Source organism: Somniosus microcephalus, chromosome 21 (assembly GCF_052327205.1).
Source record: "Somniosus microcephalus isolate GS21.2 chromosome 21, FLI_Smic_1.0, whole genome shotgun sequence".
Classification (NCBI taxonomy): domain Eukaryota; kingdom Metazoa; phylum Chordata; class Chondrichthyes; order Squaliformes; family Somniosidae; genus Somniosus; species Somniosus microcephalus.
The window spans coordinates 74,462,695-74,479,480 of NC_141007.1; the positions used below are offsets into that span (position 1 = coordinate 74,462,695).

The 16,786-nt window shown below is 46.2% G+C and overlaps 1 protein-coding gene across 4 annotated transcripts in view; it reads right to left on the minus strand.

The window, feature by feature from the left end:
* The window catches only part of LOC147102975 (uncharacterized), a 164,691-nt gene that overhangs the window by 107,364 nt on the left and 40,541 nt on the right, over positions 1–16,786 (minus strand). Inside the window, exon 5 of one of the 4 annotated variants that reach the window (XM_085963981.1) lies at positions 3,050–3,283. The exons of the other annotated variants lie outside the window; for them this stretch is intronic. Within the exon in view, the coding sequence (XP_085820107.1) occupies positions 3,050–3,283 (234 nt within the window). The remainder of the gene's footprint in view (positions 1–3,049; positions 3,284–16,786) is intronic. 4 annotated transcript variants of the gene reach the window in all.

Consider the following 16,786-nt stretch of genomic DNA (forward strand, 5'->3'; position numbering starts at 1 on the left):
AAGATTGCTAAAGCAGAGTGCTGGTGAGGGGAGGCAATGGGGGTCAGATTGAGGGTGATGGGAAAGTCATACTCACTTTTCCAGTGCGCAGGTGGTCATGAAACCTCTTCCTGCACTGAAGCCAGGTTCTGCGGATTATCGACAAAGAGTTGACCTCCCCTGCCACCTGGATCCACACAGCCTTGGACTGCTGGGGAGGCTTCTACCTCCCTGAAGAAGGGAAGAGCACCTCTTTATTGGCTCTTGCTCCCTCAACTAAAGCTTGCAGGGCAACGTCATCAAACCTGGGAGCAGACCTAGGTCTCTCACTGGTCATTCTGCCTCCAGGTCCCTCTAACATGAAAGGCCAAAAGGTTGGCAGTCTGCAGAAGAAGCAAGGCTTGTTGCAGACCTTAAATGTAGCAGCAATGATGACATAATCGGAGGCGAGTTTCAGGCTGAAAAAACTAATTGGGCCATGGGTTCCCACACGCTGGAACTCAATTGCCCACTTAAGTTAAAATCGCTTCATTCTCCCACATCGATTTAGAACCGGGCAGCTAACACAAAAAGCGGATTACTCGACCCCAGCCCGCCCCAGTGACAAAATCCAGCTCGATCGATCTTCTTGGTGTCTTTTTTTTTTTAATTCGTTTCTGGGATCTGGGCATCGCTGGCAAGGCCAGCATTTATTGCCCATCCCTAATTGCCCTCGAGAAGGTGGTGGTGAGCTGCCTGAACAATGAATTTGCAGCTTTCCCATTTTATTTTTATTTTCATTTTCCTTTGGCTTTGGAGTGGAACTGAAAGTTTGACATCATGCATTCATGGAAATCACATGACTGCCATCAAGGCAGAGCATAGTCTGCTGATAAGGGTGCTGCTTTACAGAGATAAAGTTAAATGGTAGGCAATCGCAGTTAGTCACCAAGACATTTGGGTGGAGCTGGACTCAAGTTACCCATTATTTTAGCTATCAATGTACCCCAAAATACACAGGTTTGCCAACTCTCGCCATCTTATAGAAAATATTCCAGATCTCTCGGATTTTAAAATTGCCAAAATTGTGCTCTATAGTTAGTTAAAATGTGCAACCATATAACTTTGTATATTATACATTATAAAAAGTCCAGAAACGTCATACTTCATACTTGCACTGCCTGGTAACAACTGAAACTGCATTCCAACACTTGGCGTCCAATTCGACCCCGAGCTGAGTTTCCGGCCCCATAACCTCTGCATCACCAAGACTGCCTGCTTCCACCTCCATAACGTGGCTTGTCTGCCCCTGCTCTCAGCTCATCTGCTGCTGGAATCATCATCCATGCTTTTGTTACATTCAGACTTGACTATTCCAACGCTCTCCGGGCCAGCCTCCCATCTTCCAGCCTCCGTAAATTTGAGCTCATCCAGAATTGCTGCCCGTATCCTGACTCGCACCAAGTCCCGTTCACCCAGCACGCCTGTGCTTGTTGACCTACATTGGCTCCCAGTCCAGCAATGCCTCCATTTTAAAACTTACATCCTTATGTTCAAATCCCTCCATGGCCTCCCTTTCTCTGTAACCTCTTCCAGCCCTACAACCTTCCAAGAACTCTACGTTCCTCCAATTCTGGCCTTTTGTGCATCTCCGATTTTAATTGCTCCTCCAATGGCAGACATGTTGTCTAGGTCCCAAGGTCCTAAGCTCTGGAATTTGCTCCCTGAACCTCTCTGCCTCTCTCTCTTCCCCCCCCCCCCTTAAGGGCTCCTTCAAACCCACCGCTCACCTGTTCTAATATCTCTCTGTGGCTCAGTGTCAAATTTTGCCTGATAACGCTCCTGCAAAGCACCTTGCGATGTTTTACTACGTTAAAGGTGCTATATAAATGCAAGTTATTGTTTTATTTATTTTTTTAAAAGATAGCATATAAATAAACTTCTGGTGCAACCTGCTCATACACATCAGATCCAACAACAAAGTATGGTAGGTGTATTAGGGAAGCCCAAGGAGCAGTCTCCTTCCATGTGGAGAAGATGGGGTATTCTCCTTAGAGCAGAGAAGGTGAAGGGGAGTTTTGATAGGTGTTCAAAATCATGAAGGGTTTTAATAGAGTAAATAAGGAGAAACGGTTTCCAGTGTCAGCAGGGTCGGTACCCAGAGGACACAGACTGAAGGAAATTGGCAAAAGAACAAGGGGCGACACGAGGAGAAATTGGTTTACACAGCGAGCTATTATCTGGAATTAACTGCCTGATGGGGGTGGAAGCAGATTCAATAGTAACTTTCTAAGGAAATTAGAGAAATACTTGAAGGGAAAAATTTGCAGGGCTATGGGGAAAGGGCAGGGGAATGGGACTAACTGGATAGAGTTGGCACAGACACGGCGGGCCTAATGGCCGCCTTCTGTGCTGTATCATTCTAGGATTCCGAGATAGAGGAGCAACTGGCCATCATTTGGTAACTCGCCAAAACAGCACTACTGGGACCAGCAATACTGGTGTGGTTTGACGGTGGGGGGGGGGGGGGGGGAAGAGAAGAGAGGGAGGAGAAATAATGCACAAATCTTCACCCAACTGTACTGTACATACGGAGTTCTGTTTTGCAAGACACATGTTCTGTTAAAGAAAGCACAATTTCATTCTGCCGCTGAATAAAACTATTTGGCGATGCAGGCGCCTACTCCCATTTTCAGCCATGTGTGGTGACGTAAGGAAACTACTCGGCACTTGGTCTCAGCGTTAAACAAGGCTTTAATCAACTGTTTACAACATGGAGGTCTCGTTGTGTCCTTCACTAGTTCCTGTTAAGAATGTCCTGCGCAAGCTGGGCCCCTGCCCGAGTATTTATACTCTCCCTGGACAGCGCCACCCATAGGCCGCTCAGTATTATTTCATAAGTCTTTCTTTCATGAATGACTGATTTATGTCATGTGGCATTCGGGGGTGGGGGGGGGGGGAAGAATGGAGAGAGAATAGACGCTCTACGTTTTATTTTTCATTTCTTTTTCCCCCTCAGACTATTACTATAAAGTTCTCTTTCTAAATTTAAAAGGAAACAAATCATTCCTTCTACATGTTAAAAACATACCTGCTACAAACTCGGTCTCGAAAATACGCCTACGTTCTCCTGAACGTTGAATGAATAACTGATCCTTCATAAGATGAAGCAGGTGTGGAACAGATTTCAATCCATAGTTGTCCAGATTCATGGTCCGTTGAAAAACCCTCTTGTACACTCTACGAAGCCGCCGCACTGGAATGCCATTGGGCTTATTTTTAAGCAGGTCTGAAATTTCATCCTGAAGCACTGATAATTTATCACCTAGCACAAGACATATATTGTTAAAACTCTTTGTTACAAGTACAGTGAGCAACAGGGCTATAAAGCCACACTTAAGCTGGGTTAACTGAAGTTGTAGAGTTCCCATCTCTGCTTGTCTCACTTATTTAGCGAAGTCATTCCAAACATGCATAAAAATTCTCAAAAGCACCAAAGAATTACTCCACACAAGAATTTCTACAAAAGTACAGCAACCACAGAAGTCAAACACCACACACGTTAGATCAACAAAACCAAAAACAATTCAATCATGCCAATCATATTCCCACAGCTGAGGAAAAACATCAGAGCAGCATGCCCAAGTTAAACACTACAGCAAGGGCTGAAGTGGACTCAAATACATTCCACTCTACCAGATGGGCCACCGCGACCCAGTCTCTCCACAAGACATCCAAAAACACTAACCATTCCAAGCGTGACTGGAAGGCTTTCACCTTCCAACTAAACAATAACCATCTGTTTGCCACTACCTCAACCAATCGAACAATATGCCAGTATATATCTGCTGGCCCTAGAGTGACTGTGTGGAGATCACGGCCATGTTGGATTTTTGGATATTTGTACAACAAATAGAACTGGGTGTTGCCCTGTCTATTGACAGTTCAAACATTCATCTTTAACCCTCTCCCTACCATCCAATGTACCCTAGATGGAGTAAGCATCACGCTGCACCATCTCCATTCCCTATACAATACTGTCCTCCATCTCCTCAGTTTCTGGGCCATACTGTGCTGTACCCACTTTGCCCATGTAGGTGGTGCAAGTACCAGTGTTGTAGTTGTGAAGACAAAGGGCTCGAATTTCCAAGCCCCGTGGTGGCGGGTTTGGAGGCGGGAAAATTGCAGAATTGGGGGGGGGGGGGGCAGAAACCCATCCCGCCCCCAACCCGCCTCCGTGCCAATGTCCCAGGAGGCGGGTATCCGACCTGTGCTGGGAGCCGCCTCCTCGAGGCGGGAAGGGGATTAGTGCCAATTAACTGTCTGTTAACAGGTAGTTAACAGGCAGTTTTTTGCCTAATCCCTATTTTTAGCCCTGAAGTGTGGGACTCCCGACGGCTCCGAACCACGCCAAGTTAGCGAGGCGGACCGTTGGTCTGAAGAGGTTGGAGGGGTCGAGATGTCCGTTATGCAGGTGAGTGATGGGTGCATGTGTGCAGAGGTAAGTGTGTGAGGTAAGTGTAAAGTGTTTTAGTAAGTTTTACTTATCTTTACTTTCTCCGGCAGGCTTCCTTCCTTCAGTTCTCGGGAGTCCCTCAGCTCATCGGCACAGAAAGTAGAATGGCCGCTGAACTGTCAAAAGTTGCAGCATTCTGCTTTCTGGTCTGGAGAGATCTCTAACTGAGTCTGAGTAGAAGGACTCAAGTTAGAAGACAGATTGTCAGTGTTGGACAGCTTCACAGAGCTGTCAAACGCTGATTTTTCATCTGTCAAAAGCTCTTGACAGATGAAATGTCAATCGCTGATGTCACCTGTAACCGGGTGTCCCTTAATTGGCCTGCTGAGCCCGCTGGGCGGGCTTAACAAGGTCAATCAAGGGAAAATAGCGTGGGTTGGCCACAAGTCGATGGAGGCGGGACTACAACCCAAAAAGTGGGAGTCCCGCCTCCATCACGTCCCCATTGACAAAATCCAGCCCAAAGACTCATCTTCACAGTGAGAAAATTCTCCTGTGTGTGATGTAGCAGACAACTCTAGGCTCAGCGGGACAGGCTAAGGACTGATCCAGCAGCCCAAAACTGGGCATCCACGAAGCACTGTGGGCCATCAGCAGGAGTATTGTATCTGCAATTGCATGGCCCAGCACATCCTCACTCCTCAATCACCGTCAAGAATGGAGACCAACCTGGGTTCAAAGGGGACTGTAGTAGGGCGTGCCAGGAGCAACACCAGGCATACCTTGGAATAAGGCGCTGACCTTTTTGAAGCTTCAACACAGGGCTACCTGCATGCTAAATGCCAAAAGCAGCAGGCTATAGGCAAAGCCAAGCAGTCCCACAAGCCACGGATCAGAGCAAAGTTCTACAGTCCTATCAAATCCAGTGAAGAATGGTGATGGGCAATCAGGCAGCCAATGAGAAGAGAAAGCTCCATGAACATCCCCAATCATGATGGAGCCCAGCACATGAGTGCAAGAGATGAGGCTACAATGTTCGTAAGCGTCTTCAGCCAAAACTGCCAAGTGCATGATCCCACTTGGCTGCTCCTGAGGTTCTCACAATCATAGATCTCAGTATCTTCGGTTAACTCCAAGTTACATTAAGAAGGGGCTGAGTGCACCGGACACAGCAAAAGCTATGGGCTCTGACAGCATCACAGGTGTAGTGCTGAAAACGTATGCACCATAGCTAGCTGTCCCCCTTGCCAAGCTGTTCCAGTACAGCTAGGACACTGGCATCCACCCAATAATGTGGAAGATTACCCAGGTATATTCTAGCCACAAAAAAAGATAAAAAATAATCTGGCTAATTACACCCCACCAGCCTCCTCCCAACCATTAGCCAAATGATGGGAGGAATCATCAGTAGAGGCATCAAGCAATGCCTCCTCACCAACGCTGTCTGGGTTCTGCCGAAACGACTTGGCCCCAGACCTCATCACAGTCTCAATCTAGGCATGGATGCAAGAGCTCAATGTCAGAGGAGGCAAAAATAGCTGCTCTTGATATCAGGGCAGCTTTTAACCAAATACGTCACCAAGAAGCCCCATCAAAACAGAGATTAATGGGGTCAAAGGGAAAGTATCACAGAATCACAGAATCCCCACAGTGCAGATAGAGGCCATTTCGGCCCATTGAGCCTGCACCGACACATATCCCACCCTATCCCCGTAACCCCACGTATTTAATCCCCTAACACTAAGGGTCAATTTATCATAGCCAAATCAACCTAACCCGCACATCTTTGGACTGTGGGAGGAAACCGGAGCACCCGGAGGAAACCCACGCAGACACAGGGAGAATGTGCAAACTCCACACAGACAGTCGCCCGAGGCCGGATTTGAACCCGGGTCCCTGGTGCTGTGAGGCAACAGTGCTAACCACTATGCCACCGTGTCAATGGCTGGAGTCATACTTGACAAAAAGATGTTTCTGGTTGTAGGAGACCAATCAGCACAGACCTAGGATATCACTTCAGGAGTTCAAGGAAGTATCCTTGCTGCTATGTCAATAATTTCTCCTCTGTCAGAAGGCCGGGAGCAGAGCTGTTCTCTAGCCATTCCATAGCGTTCAGTTCCATGCATAATTCCTCTGATTATGAAGTTTCTCACGGCACCCTACAGCAGGGTTTGGAAAACATCTAGACTTGAGCTGACATGGGGCAGGTAACATTCATGCCACATAAGTGCCAGGCAATGAGCATTTCCAACAAGCAAAAGCCCAAACGCCTCCACCTGACCGTCAATGCCCCCGCCAAGTCCCCCACCATCAAAATCTTGGCGATCATCAATGACCAGAAGCTTAACACAGGAGCTACAAGAGCATGGCAGAGACCAAGTTCCCTCCAAAAGTGGCTCACCACCTGACCCCTCAAAGTCTCCCCACCACCTACAAGCCTCAAGTCGGGAGTGTGATGAAACACTCACCATGCGCCAAGATGGGGGCAGACGTTACAACACTCAAGATGCTCAACATCATCCAGGACAGAGCAGTTTGCTTGATCTGCAACCCAGCCACTGGGCTCAACATCCACCTCCCCCCCACCTCCATCAGCATGTTGTGGTTGTATTATGTACCATCTACAGATACACTGCAGCAACTCACCAAGCTTACTTCAACAGCACCTCCCTCCCCCACTAAGAGCAAGATCAGTAATGTTGTGGGAACACCATCACCACCAGATTCACCTCCAAGTCACACACTATCCCGACGTACGTATATTGCCCTTTCTTTATCATCACTGGGTGACTATCCTGGAATTCCCTACCTAACATCCTTTTGGGAGCACCATCAGCACACGGACTTGCAGCTGTTCAAAGAGAAGGCCCACCATTACCTTCTTACGGCAACAAGGGATGGACTATAATTATGGCCTTGACAGCATTTCTCACATCTCAAAAACAAATTAAAAAAAACATCCTCCATCTTTTGAGCCAGGTGTTGCCATTAGGCAGACCTAGCCATGGAAAGCATCAATGACATTCCTGTACAAATTTCTGTACAAAACTTCAAACACTTTGCTTCTAAATTTATGTTGAATCCAGAGTCTATTTGGAATGTTCTGTCTGACTTCATTCAAATAGTGAACTATTTGAAAATTAAAGTGTTGCAGTACTGATCTGCCCTTCACAGCTACAAATCTATTTAATACTAGCTGGGGGGGCCCGGTGTTGCCAAGGCTTTTTTGTAAAACAGCAGTTTACAGGGCCGCGCGGTTTACGGCCGGCCGCTGCCACTCCCCCGCTCTGTGTCTCGGGCCGAGCGGTTGTGAGGCCCGGCCCGAGTGACCCCAACTCTGAGGGGGAGAGAGAGAGACTGGGGGGGAGAGAGAGAGAGAGAGAGAGAGAGAGAGAGAGAGAGAGAGAAGAGAGACTGGGGGGAGAGAGACTGGGGGAGAGAGAGAGAGAGAGAGGGAGAGAGAGAGAGAGAGAGCGAGAGACTGAGGGGGAGAGCGAGAGAGAGACTGGGGGAGAGAGACGGGGAGAGAGAGAGAGAGACGGGGAGAGAGAGAGAGAGAGAGAGAGAGAGAGACTGGGGGAGAGAGAGAGACGGGGGAAGGGAGAGAGAGACTGGGGAGATAGAGAGAGAGCGCGAGAGAGAGATTGGGGGGAGAGAGAGAGAGAGACTGGAGGAGAGAGAGAGACTGGAGGAAAGAGAGAGAGAGAGAGAGAGACTGGAGGAGGGAGAGTCTGGAGGAGAGAGAGAGACTGGGAGAGAGAGAGAGAGAGAGAGAGAGAGCGCGAGACTGAGGGGCGAGAGAGAGACAGGGAGAGAGAAACTGGGGGAGAGAGAGAGAGACTGGGGGAGAGAGAGAGAGACTGGAGGGAAGAGATAGAGAGACTGGGAGACAGAGAGAGAGAGACTGGGAGACAGAGAGAGAGATAAAGAGACGGGGAGAGAGAGATAGATTGGGGGGAGAGAGAGGGAGAGGGCTAGAAATTCGGTATCGCCCTGTTTGGAGAGGGAAGGAGAGAGAGACAGAGAGAGGGAAGGAGAAAGCGGGGTAGGGGGAAAAACATATGATGTAATTAAATCAATGTATACAAACAACAAATGTGCAGTTAAAATTGGAGACAAACAAACAAAATACTTCCCACAGGGGCGGGGGGTGATGCAGGGCTCGCCAATCTCACCGACACTCTTTAATATTTACATAAATGAATTGGCAAAACTACTTGAACAATCTACAGCACCCAGCCTCACCCTATATGAATCCAAGGTTAAATTCCTCCTCTATGCAGACGACCTGGTTCTGCTGTCACCAACTAAGGAGGGTCTACAGCAGAACCTGGATCTGCTGGAGTCATACTGCCAGACTTGGGCCATGACAATAAATCCCCCAAAAACCAAAGTCCTTGTGTTCCAGCAAAGATCCAGACATCAGGGACCCAAAATAAATTTCACACTAGGAACAACTAAAATTGAACAAACCACTCACTACACATACTTGGGCCTAAAAATCAGTTCTACGGGAAATTTCAAACTGGCTGTGAATGAACTGAAAGAGAAAGCAAGAAGGGCTTTCTATGCCATTAAAAAATCAATCCAAATAGAAATCCCAATTAGCATTTGGCTCAAAATTTTCAAATCAGCAATTGAACCAATTGCACTCTATGGCAGTGAGGTGTGGGGACCGCTAACACAACAAGAATTTGCAAAATGGGACAAACACCCAATTGAGATCCTACATGCAGAATTCTGTAAAAGTATCCTCCGGACTCAAAGGAAAACCGTAAACAATGCATGCAGGGCAGAACTAGGCCAATATCCATTAATAATCACTATCCAAAAAAGAGCCACCAAATTTTGGAAACACCTAGAAATGAGCAACCCCCAATGCTATCATTACAAAGCCCTGAAATGCCAAGAGCTGACCATAAAGAAGAATACCCTCAGTCAACTAGTCCTGGGACTCAGTGAAGTAACTACTAACACTACTAACAATAACCAGCCCCAGGACAGTGACAGCATAACACAAAGAATTCGACCCAACACAATCGTCGCTAAGCAAAAGGAAAAATATCTGTCATATTGGGCAGAAACAACAAAAACCCAAAGCAAACTCAATTGCTACTTGGCCCTAAACAGACAATACAACATGGCTGATTACCTGACCATGGTAAAGGATAGCAAACTGAGAAAAACTTTGACAATGTACAGACTTAGTGAACATAACCTGGTGATCGAAAAAGGTAGACACAGACAGACCCGGCTACCAAGAGAGGACAGGATATGCTCTCACTGCAGTCAGGGAGTGGTGGAGGCAGAGATGCACTTCCTCACAGCTTGTAGAAAATATCAGGGCATAAGGGAGAATTTCTACCCAAAATTCACAAAAATATGCCCGGAATTCAGAAATTTGAATGATGACCAAAAACTCCCATACCTACTAGGGGAAGAGAGAAGTTGCATAACACTAGCGGCACACTATGTTACAGCTTGCCATAAACAGAGGGACAACCAGTAAATATAAGAAAAGAGTATATATAAATTATATGAAAGTATATATTTATACACTCAGGGATATATCTGTTTATACATTGTATGGATAGATCTGTATTTTTGTGAACAAACGTGAATGTTTTCCGATGCTTTGGCAACATAAGATGTAACTTGTCATGCCAATAAAGCGATTTGAATTGAAAATTGAGAGAGAGGGAAGGAGAGAGAGACAGAGAGAGGGAAGGAGAGAGAGACAGAGAGAGAGAGAGAGGGAAGGAGAGAGAGACAGAGAGAGGGAAGGTGAGAGAGACAGAGAGAGAGAGAGGGAGGGAAGGAGAGAGAGACAGAGAGAGAGGGAAGGAGAGAGAGACAGACAGAGACAGAGAGGGAAGCAGAGAGAGAGACGGGGAGAGAGAGAAAGAGCAGAGAGACTGGGGGGAGAGAGAGAGAGACGGGGAGATAGAGATAGAGAGAGAGACTGGGGAGAGAGAGAGAGAGAGACTGGGGGGAGGGGTGTGTGTGTGGGGAGTGGTGGGAGACAGAGTGAATACACACACGCTGAAGATGGGCTGCTGAATTTTTAGTGTTTTTAGTGTTTAAAGTGGGGGAAAAAGTTTCATTTCAAGTTTTAAAAGGTTTAAAAGTTAAATTTAATTTTAGTTAAGTTAGTTTAGTTTAAGTTTAAGTTTAGGTTAGTTTAGATTAAGTAAGAAAAAGACCGCCAAAAAGACCACCAAAGACAAGAGCCGACAGAGAAAAAAAAAATCAGAGGAAAACAGCAGAAAGAAACAAAGACAAAAAGAAACAAAGCAAAGGGACAGAAGAAGGAAAGGAATAAACCCGGGGAAAAACCGGGAGAATGAGGCACCCGAGCGGCGGCCGGGACACAGAGCCGAGCGGCGGCCGCAACACTAAGCCAGAAGCCCGGGAAAGGCCCGAGGAGCCGGGCAGAGACAGAGGCCTGGAGACCTCTGAGGGAGAGGGGAGCAGCCCGAAGGCACCACGAGGCAGCAGCTCCCAGGCGCAGACAGTGAGTACGGGTCCTGGGGAGGGAGCCTGAAGCCAGGGAAAGGCCCGAGGAGCCGGGCCAAAACAGAGGCCCAGAGACCACTGAGGGGGAGGGGAGCAGCCGGGAGACACCGGGAAACAGCAAATCCCAGACGCAGACCAGGACAGTGAGTACGGGGCCTGGGAAAGTTCGCGAGCCGGGAGAGGGAAACACCAAACCCGGGGCCCCAGAAAAGCTTATTCTAAAGTCAACAATACTTTCTACTTCTACACTACTAAAAATGAGCGAATCAGAGGAGCCACAGCAGCTCCCGAGGCACAGAGAGCAACCTCTTCCAGATTCCCCCCAACACCAAAAAAAATGCTAAAAAATCGATCAAGCAGAAGCAGCTGAGAGAAAAACCAGAAACTCTTTTTGCTGACTGGTACAGCACTGGGAAAAAGTGTAATCTCATTTTTTACTCAGATCAATCAGCGGCTTGGATCACAGCAATAAAATCACACTATACCAGGGTTAAGCAGGAAAGAACCGCTAATGGGTCCAAACTGAAAATTAAGAAACCAGGGGACCCGGACAGTGCAACCACGACTGTCAACATGTACGATAACGGAACAATATTGGTGCAAGGCAACCTCGACGACTTTGAAACGGCCTTCAAGACACTGAAAGAAATAACGGAGAGGGGAAGGAACAGCCCCAGAGTGGCTAACAGGGGAAAAGCGACTCGCACTCCCCCCACCATTGACAACTCAGCAGGAGTAAATCAGCCTGGTCAGGAGGTGAACGAGCCACACAGTTCTAACCAGACACTCACCCCGGGGCCCCACAGCCACATGATACAGCTGACTAACCCCAGCGTAACTACCAGGGAGGAAGCCACACATACTCCCCCTACCACTTCCAGCTCACCAAGAGAAGAGCAGCCTAGCCAAGAAGTGAGTGAGCCCTCCAGCGCCGACCAGACACATACCCCGGGGTCACACAGCCTGATACAACTAAAGGATAAATTTAACCAGGTGGAGACAGAGCTGGTTAAACTTAGAGAGGAGGTCCTTAAACTGAAACATGAACAAAAGCAAGAGAGAGAGAGAAATACAGGAGAGAGCTGAATCTACTTGAGAATCAGGTGAAAGAGCTGCAGGAAAACAAAGAGAGCCGTAGAGGAGAGATAGCACCATTAGACCAGCAGCCAGAGGCAATACAGAGCCGGACTGAACAGCTGCACTCCCACACTGAACAACAGCAGCAAACACACAATACAAGGGGTGCCACACAGACCGACCAGCATACTGAAGCTCAGTCTTCCCCCACCACTGTGGAACCACAAGCGAGCCGCTCACAAGAGCGCACACACCAGACACGACCACCCCAGTCCAACACACACCCTATGAGTCCAGGCGAAAGCCACCAGACAGTAAACACCAACAAGGCTGACATCGTAATACTCAGACTCAAATGGGAAATTTCTATGGGAGAAAAAGCTCTTCCCTAGACATATAGTAAAAAAGATCCGGTGCCCAACAACAGACAGAGCCCTGGAATGGCTGACCAAAACCCGATTAGGCTCCCCCAAACACATAATATACACTGGCACAAATGACCTAAAGGCCCAGCAGAAAGGGGTAGCAACATCGCTCAGATCAGTGATTGAGAAGGCAAGCAATACATTCCCAAACACTAGAATCACTGTTTCCACAATATTGCCGAGAACAGACTTTAACAACAACACAATTCATGAGATAAATGCCAGCATAGCAAGAGACTGTGAATTAAAACACAACGTGCACCTGGCCCAACACCCCACCCTCGATGTGGAATGTCTTCACGACCGCGTCCACATCCACAGGAAATGAATACCGATCTTTGCTAAAGCCCTGAAGGACGTCGCTTTTAACCGGGTCCATACCCAGACTCCAGGAGGACCCCCCCCCCCCCCGACCACCAGAGATCAGCGAGGTACATACCAGGACTACTACAGAGACCACCACCACACCAACCAGGACCAGAGAGGATCCCCATGCACAACAACAATATCAGACCTGCACCACTCCTGTCCTACAGGGGAACAGGACTGCCCCCAGCCAGACAGAGGGAGAGATGCACAGGGCGTACGCAATACCTCAGGCAGAGACAATCCATTAAGAGACACTAAGCAGACGTGCAGCAGCATCTACATCTGCCTTATGGATCAGAAAATGAAAAAAAAAAATCCAAAAAAAAATCAAGGACTAATTACTAGAAAGAATTGTAACCAAGTAGTATTAGCATTTATAGACAATTCAGATGATCTTTTTTTCCCCCCATTTAGACACGACAAACACGTATCATTCTTTAACCTATCATAGTAAAAGATCAAACTTAACATGAAATCCTTATATATTTCGACCTGGAATATCCAAGGTCTACGCTCTTCGGTGCTCAACATGAAGAGTATGACCCCAGAGTTCATAGATGAAACTAAAGATCTGGATATTATCATTTTACAGGAAACTTGGTATAGAGAAGGATGACACACTGGCCGTCCCCAAGGGTACACAGAGCTGGTGGTCCCCTCCAATAAATTGCCAGGAGTAACCCAAGGCAGAGACTCCGGAGGCATACTGATTTGGTTTAAAACAGAGCTTAAGAATTGCATCAAATTTATAAAAAAGGGCGAAAACCACATGTGGCTCAAAATTGAGAGGGGGATTATCTCTAACACCCAAGATGTTTTCATTTGCACACTCTATATCCCCCCCAATGGAATCCCCGTACTTTAAAGAGGACACCTTCTCCAACATTGAGAGGGAGATTATCCAATTCCAGGCCCAGGGGAACGTGTTGATCTGTGGTGACCTCAATTCAAGAACTGGCGAAGAACCAGACTTCACCAATAATCAGGGAAACGATTACATATTTGGGAATAACCACTTCGATATCCCTTCCCATCCATACAGGCATTACTGCGACAAGCAGACAAATACCAACGGAAAACAGCTACTGCAGCTCTGTCGAAGCCTGGGTCTGTACATTGTCAATGGTAGGTTCATGGGAGACCTCCTAGGAAGATCGACCTATTGCTCACCTCTTGGCTGTAGCACCGTAGACTATATGATTACGGATTTGGACCCATCCTCTTTCAGAGCATTCACAGTCAAACCACAAACAACACTGTCAGACCACAGTCAAATTACTATGTATCTTAACAAGACAGAAACAACCAACACAGAAACACAACCCAGTAAACTGTACAACACCAAAAAATCGTACAGATGGGCCAAAAACAGCACGGAAAAATACCATAAAGCAATTAGCCATGAATCAACTCAAGCTCTCTTGGACACCTTTCTGGATAACATATACTCACACTAAAGAAGGCGTAAACCGGGCAGTGAATAACCTAAACAATATTTTTGATAATTTGGCAACAAGGTCAAACTTGAAAGCTCGCAAGAACAAACCCAAAACAAAAACCTATGAAAAATGGTTTGACCCAGATTGCCATAACATGAGGAAAAAACTTAGAAAAATATCAAACCAAAAACACAGACAGCCAGAAAACGAGGAATTACGCCTTACTTATTGTCAGACACTAACACAATACAGAAACACACTCAGAACCAAAAAAGAGCAGTATATTAAGAATACACTCAGCTCCATTGAGGAATCCATTGATTCCAACTGTTTCTGGGACAAATGGAATACATTACACAAAAAACAACACGACGAATTGGCCATTCAAAATGGAGACACATGGGAAAACCACTTTGAAAAATTATACCAGAAAAACACACTAAGGTCAGAGCAACACCAAATAAGCAAAAAACTGGAAAAGCTCGAAATGGCCATAAAAGATAACCAAAACCCGCTAGACTCCATAATAACAGAAAAAGAACTATTTGAAAAACTCAAGGACCTGCGACCAGGAAAAGCTTGCGGTGCAGACGGCATACTAAGCGAGATGATTAAACACATGGACGATAAAATGAAACTGGCTATCCTAAAACTCTTCAACTTGGTTCTGAGTGTCGGTTACTTCCCTGACATCTGGAACAAAGGACTCATAACGCCCATATACAAAAGTGGGGACAAAGTCGACCCAAATAACTATCGAGGCATCTGTGTAAACAGAAACCTGGGGAAGGTATTCTGTAGTATCATAAACAAAAGACTTATAAACTTCCTTGAGGAGCACAATGTCTTGAGTACAAGCCAAATTGGATTCCTGCCAAACTATAGAACATCAGATCATATCTTCACCCTACAGACCCTAATTGACAAACACGTTCATCAAAACAAAAGCAAAATCTACACATGCTTTATACATTTCCAGAAGGCTTTCGACTCCATCTGGCACGACGGTTTATTCCTGAAACTTATCGAAAGCGGGGTAGGGGGAAAAACATATGATGTAATTAAATCAATGTATACAAACAACAAATGTGCAGTTAAAATTGGAGACAAACAAACAAAATACTTCCCACAGGGGCGGGGGGTGACGCAGGGCTCGCCCATCTCACCGACACTCTTTAATATTTACATAAATGAATTGGCAAAACTACTTGAACAATCTACAGCACCCGGCCTCACCCTATATGAATCCAAGGTTAAATTCCTCCTCTATGCAGATGACCTGGTTCTGCTGTCACCAACTAAGGAGGGTCTACAGCAGAACCTGGATCTGCTGGAGTCATTCTGCCAGACCTGGGCCCTGACAATAAATCCCCAAAAAACCAAAGTCCTTGTGTTCCAGCAAAGATCCAGACATCAGGGACCCAAAATAAATTTCACACTAGGAACAACCAAAATTGAACAAACCACTAACTACACATACTTGGGCCTAAAAATCAGTTCTACGGGAAATTTTCATCTAGCTGTGAATGAACTGAAAGAGAAAGCAAGAAGGGCTTTCTATGCCATTAAAAAATCAATCCAAATAGAAATCCCAATTAGCATTTGGCTCAAAATTTTTAAATCAGTAATTGAACCAATTGCACTCTATGGCAGTGAGGTGTGGGGACCGCTAACACAACAAGAATTTGCAAAATGGGACAAACACCCAATTGAGATCCTACATGCAGAATTCTGTAAAAGCATCCTCCAGACTCAAAGGAAAACCGTAAACAATGCATGCAGGGCAGAACTAGGCCAATATCCATTAATAATCACTATCCAAAAAAGAGCCACCAAATTTTGGAAACACCTAGAAATGAGCAACCCCCAATGTTATCATTGCGAAACCCTGAAATGCCAAGAGAGGACCATAAAGAAGAATACCCTCAGTCAACTAGTCCTGGGACTCAGTGAAGTAACTACTAACACTACTAACAATAACCAGCCCCAGGACAGTGACAGCGTAACACAAAGAATTCAACCCAACATAATCATCACTAAGCAAAAGGAAAAATATCTGTCATATTGGGCAGAAACAACAAAAACCCAAAGCAAACTCAATTGCTACTTGGCCCTAAACAGACAATACAACATGGCTGATTACCTGACCATGGTAAAGGATAGCAAACTGAGAAAAACCTTGACAATGTACAGGCTTAGTGAACATAGCCTGGCGATCGAAAAAGGTAGACACAGGCAGACCCGGCTACCAAGAGAGGACAGGATATGCTCTCACTGCAGTCAGGGAGTGGTGGAGACAGAGATGCACTTCCTCACAGCTTGTAGAAAATATCAGGGCATAAGGGAGAATTTCTACCCAAAATTCACAAAAATATGCCCGGAATTCAGAAATTTGAATGACGACCAAAAACTCCCATACCTACTAGGGGAAGAGAGAAATTGTGTAACCTTAGCGGCACACTATGTTACAGCTTGCCATAAACAGAGGGACAACCACTAAATATAAGAAAAGAGTATATACAAATTATATGAATGTATATTTATAC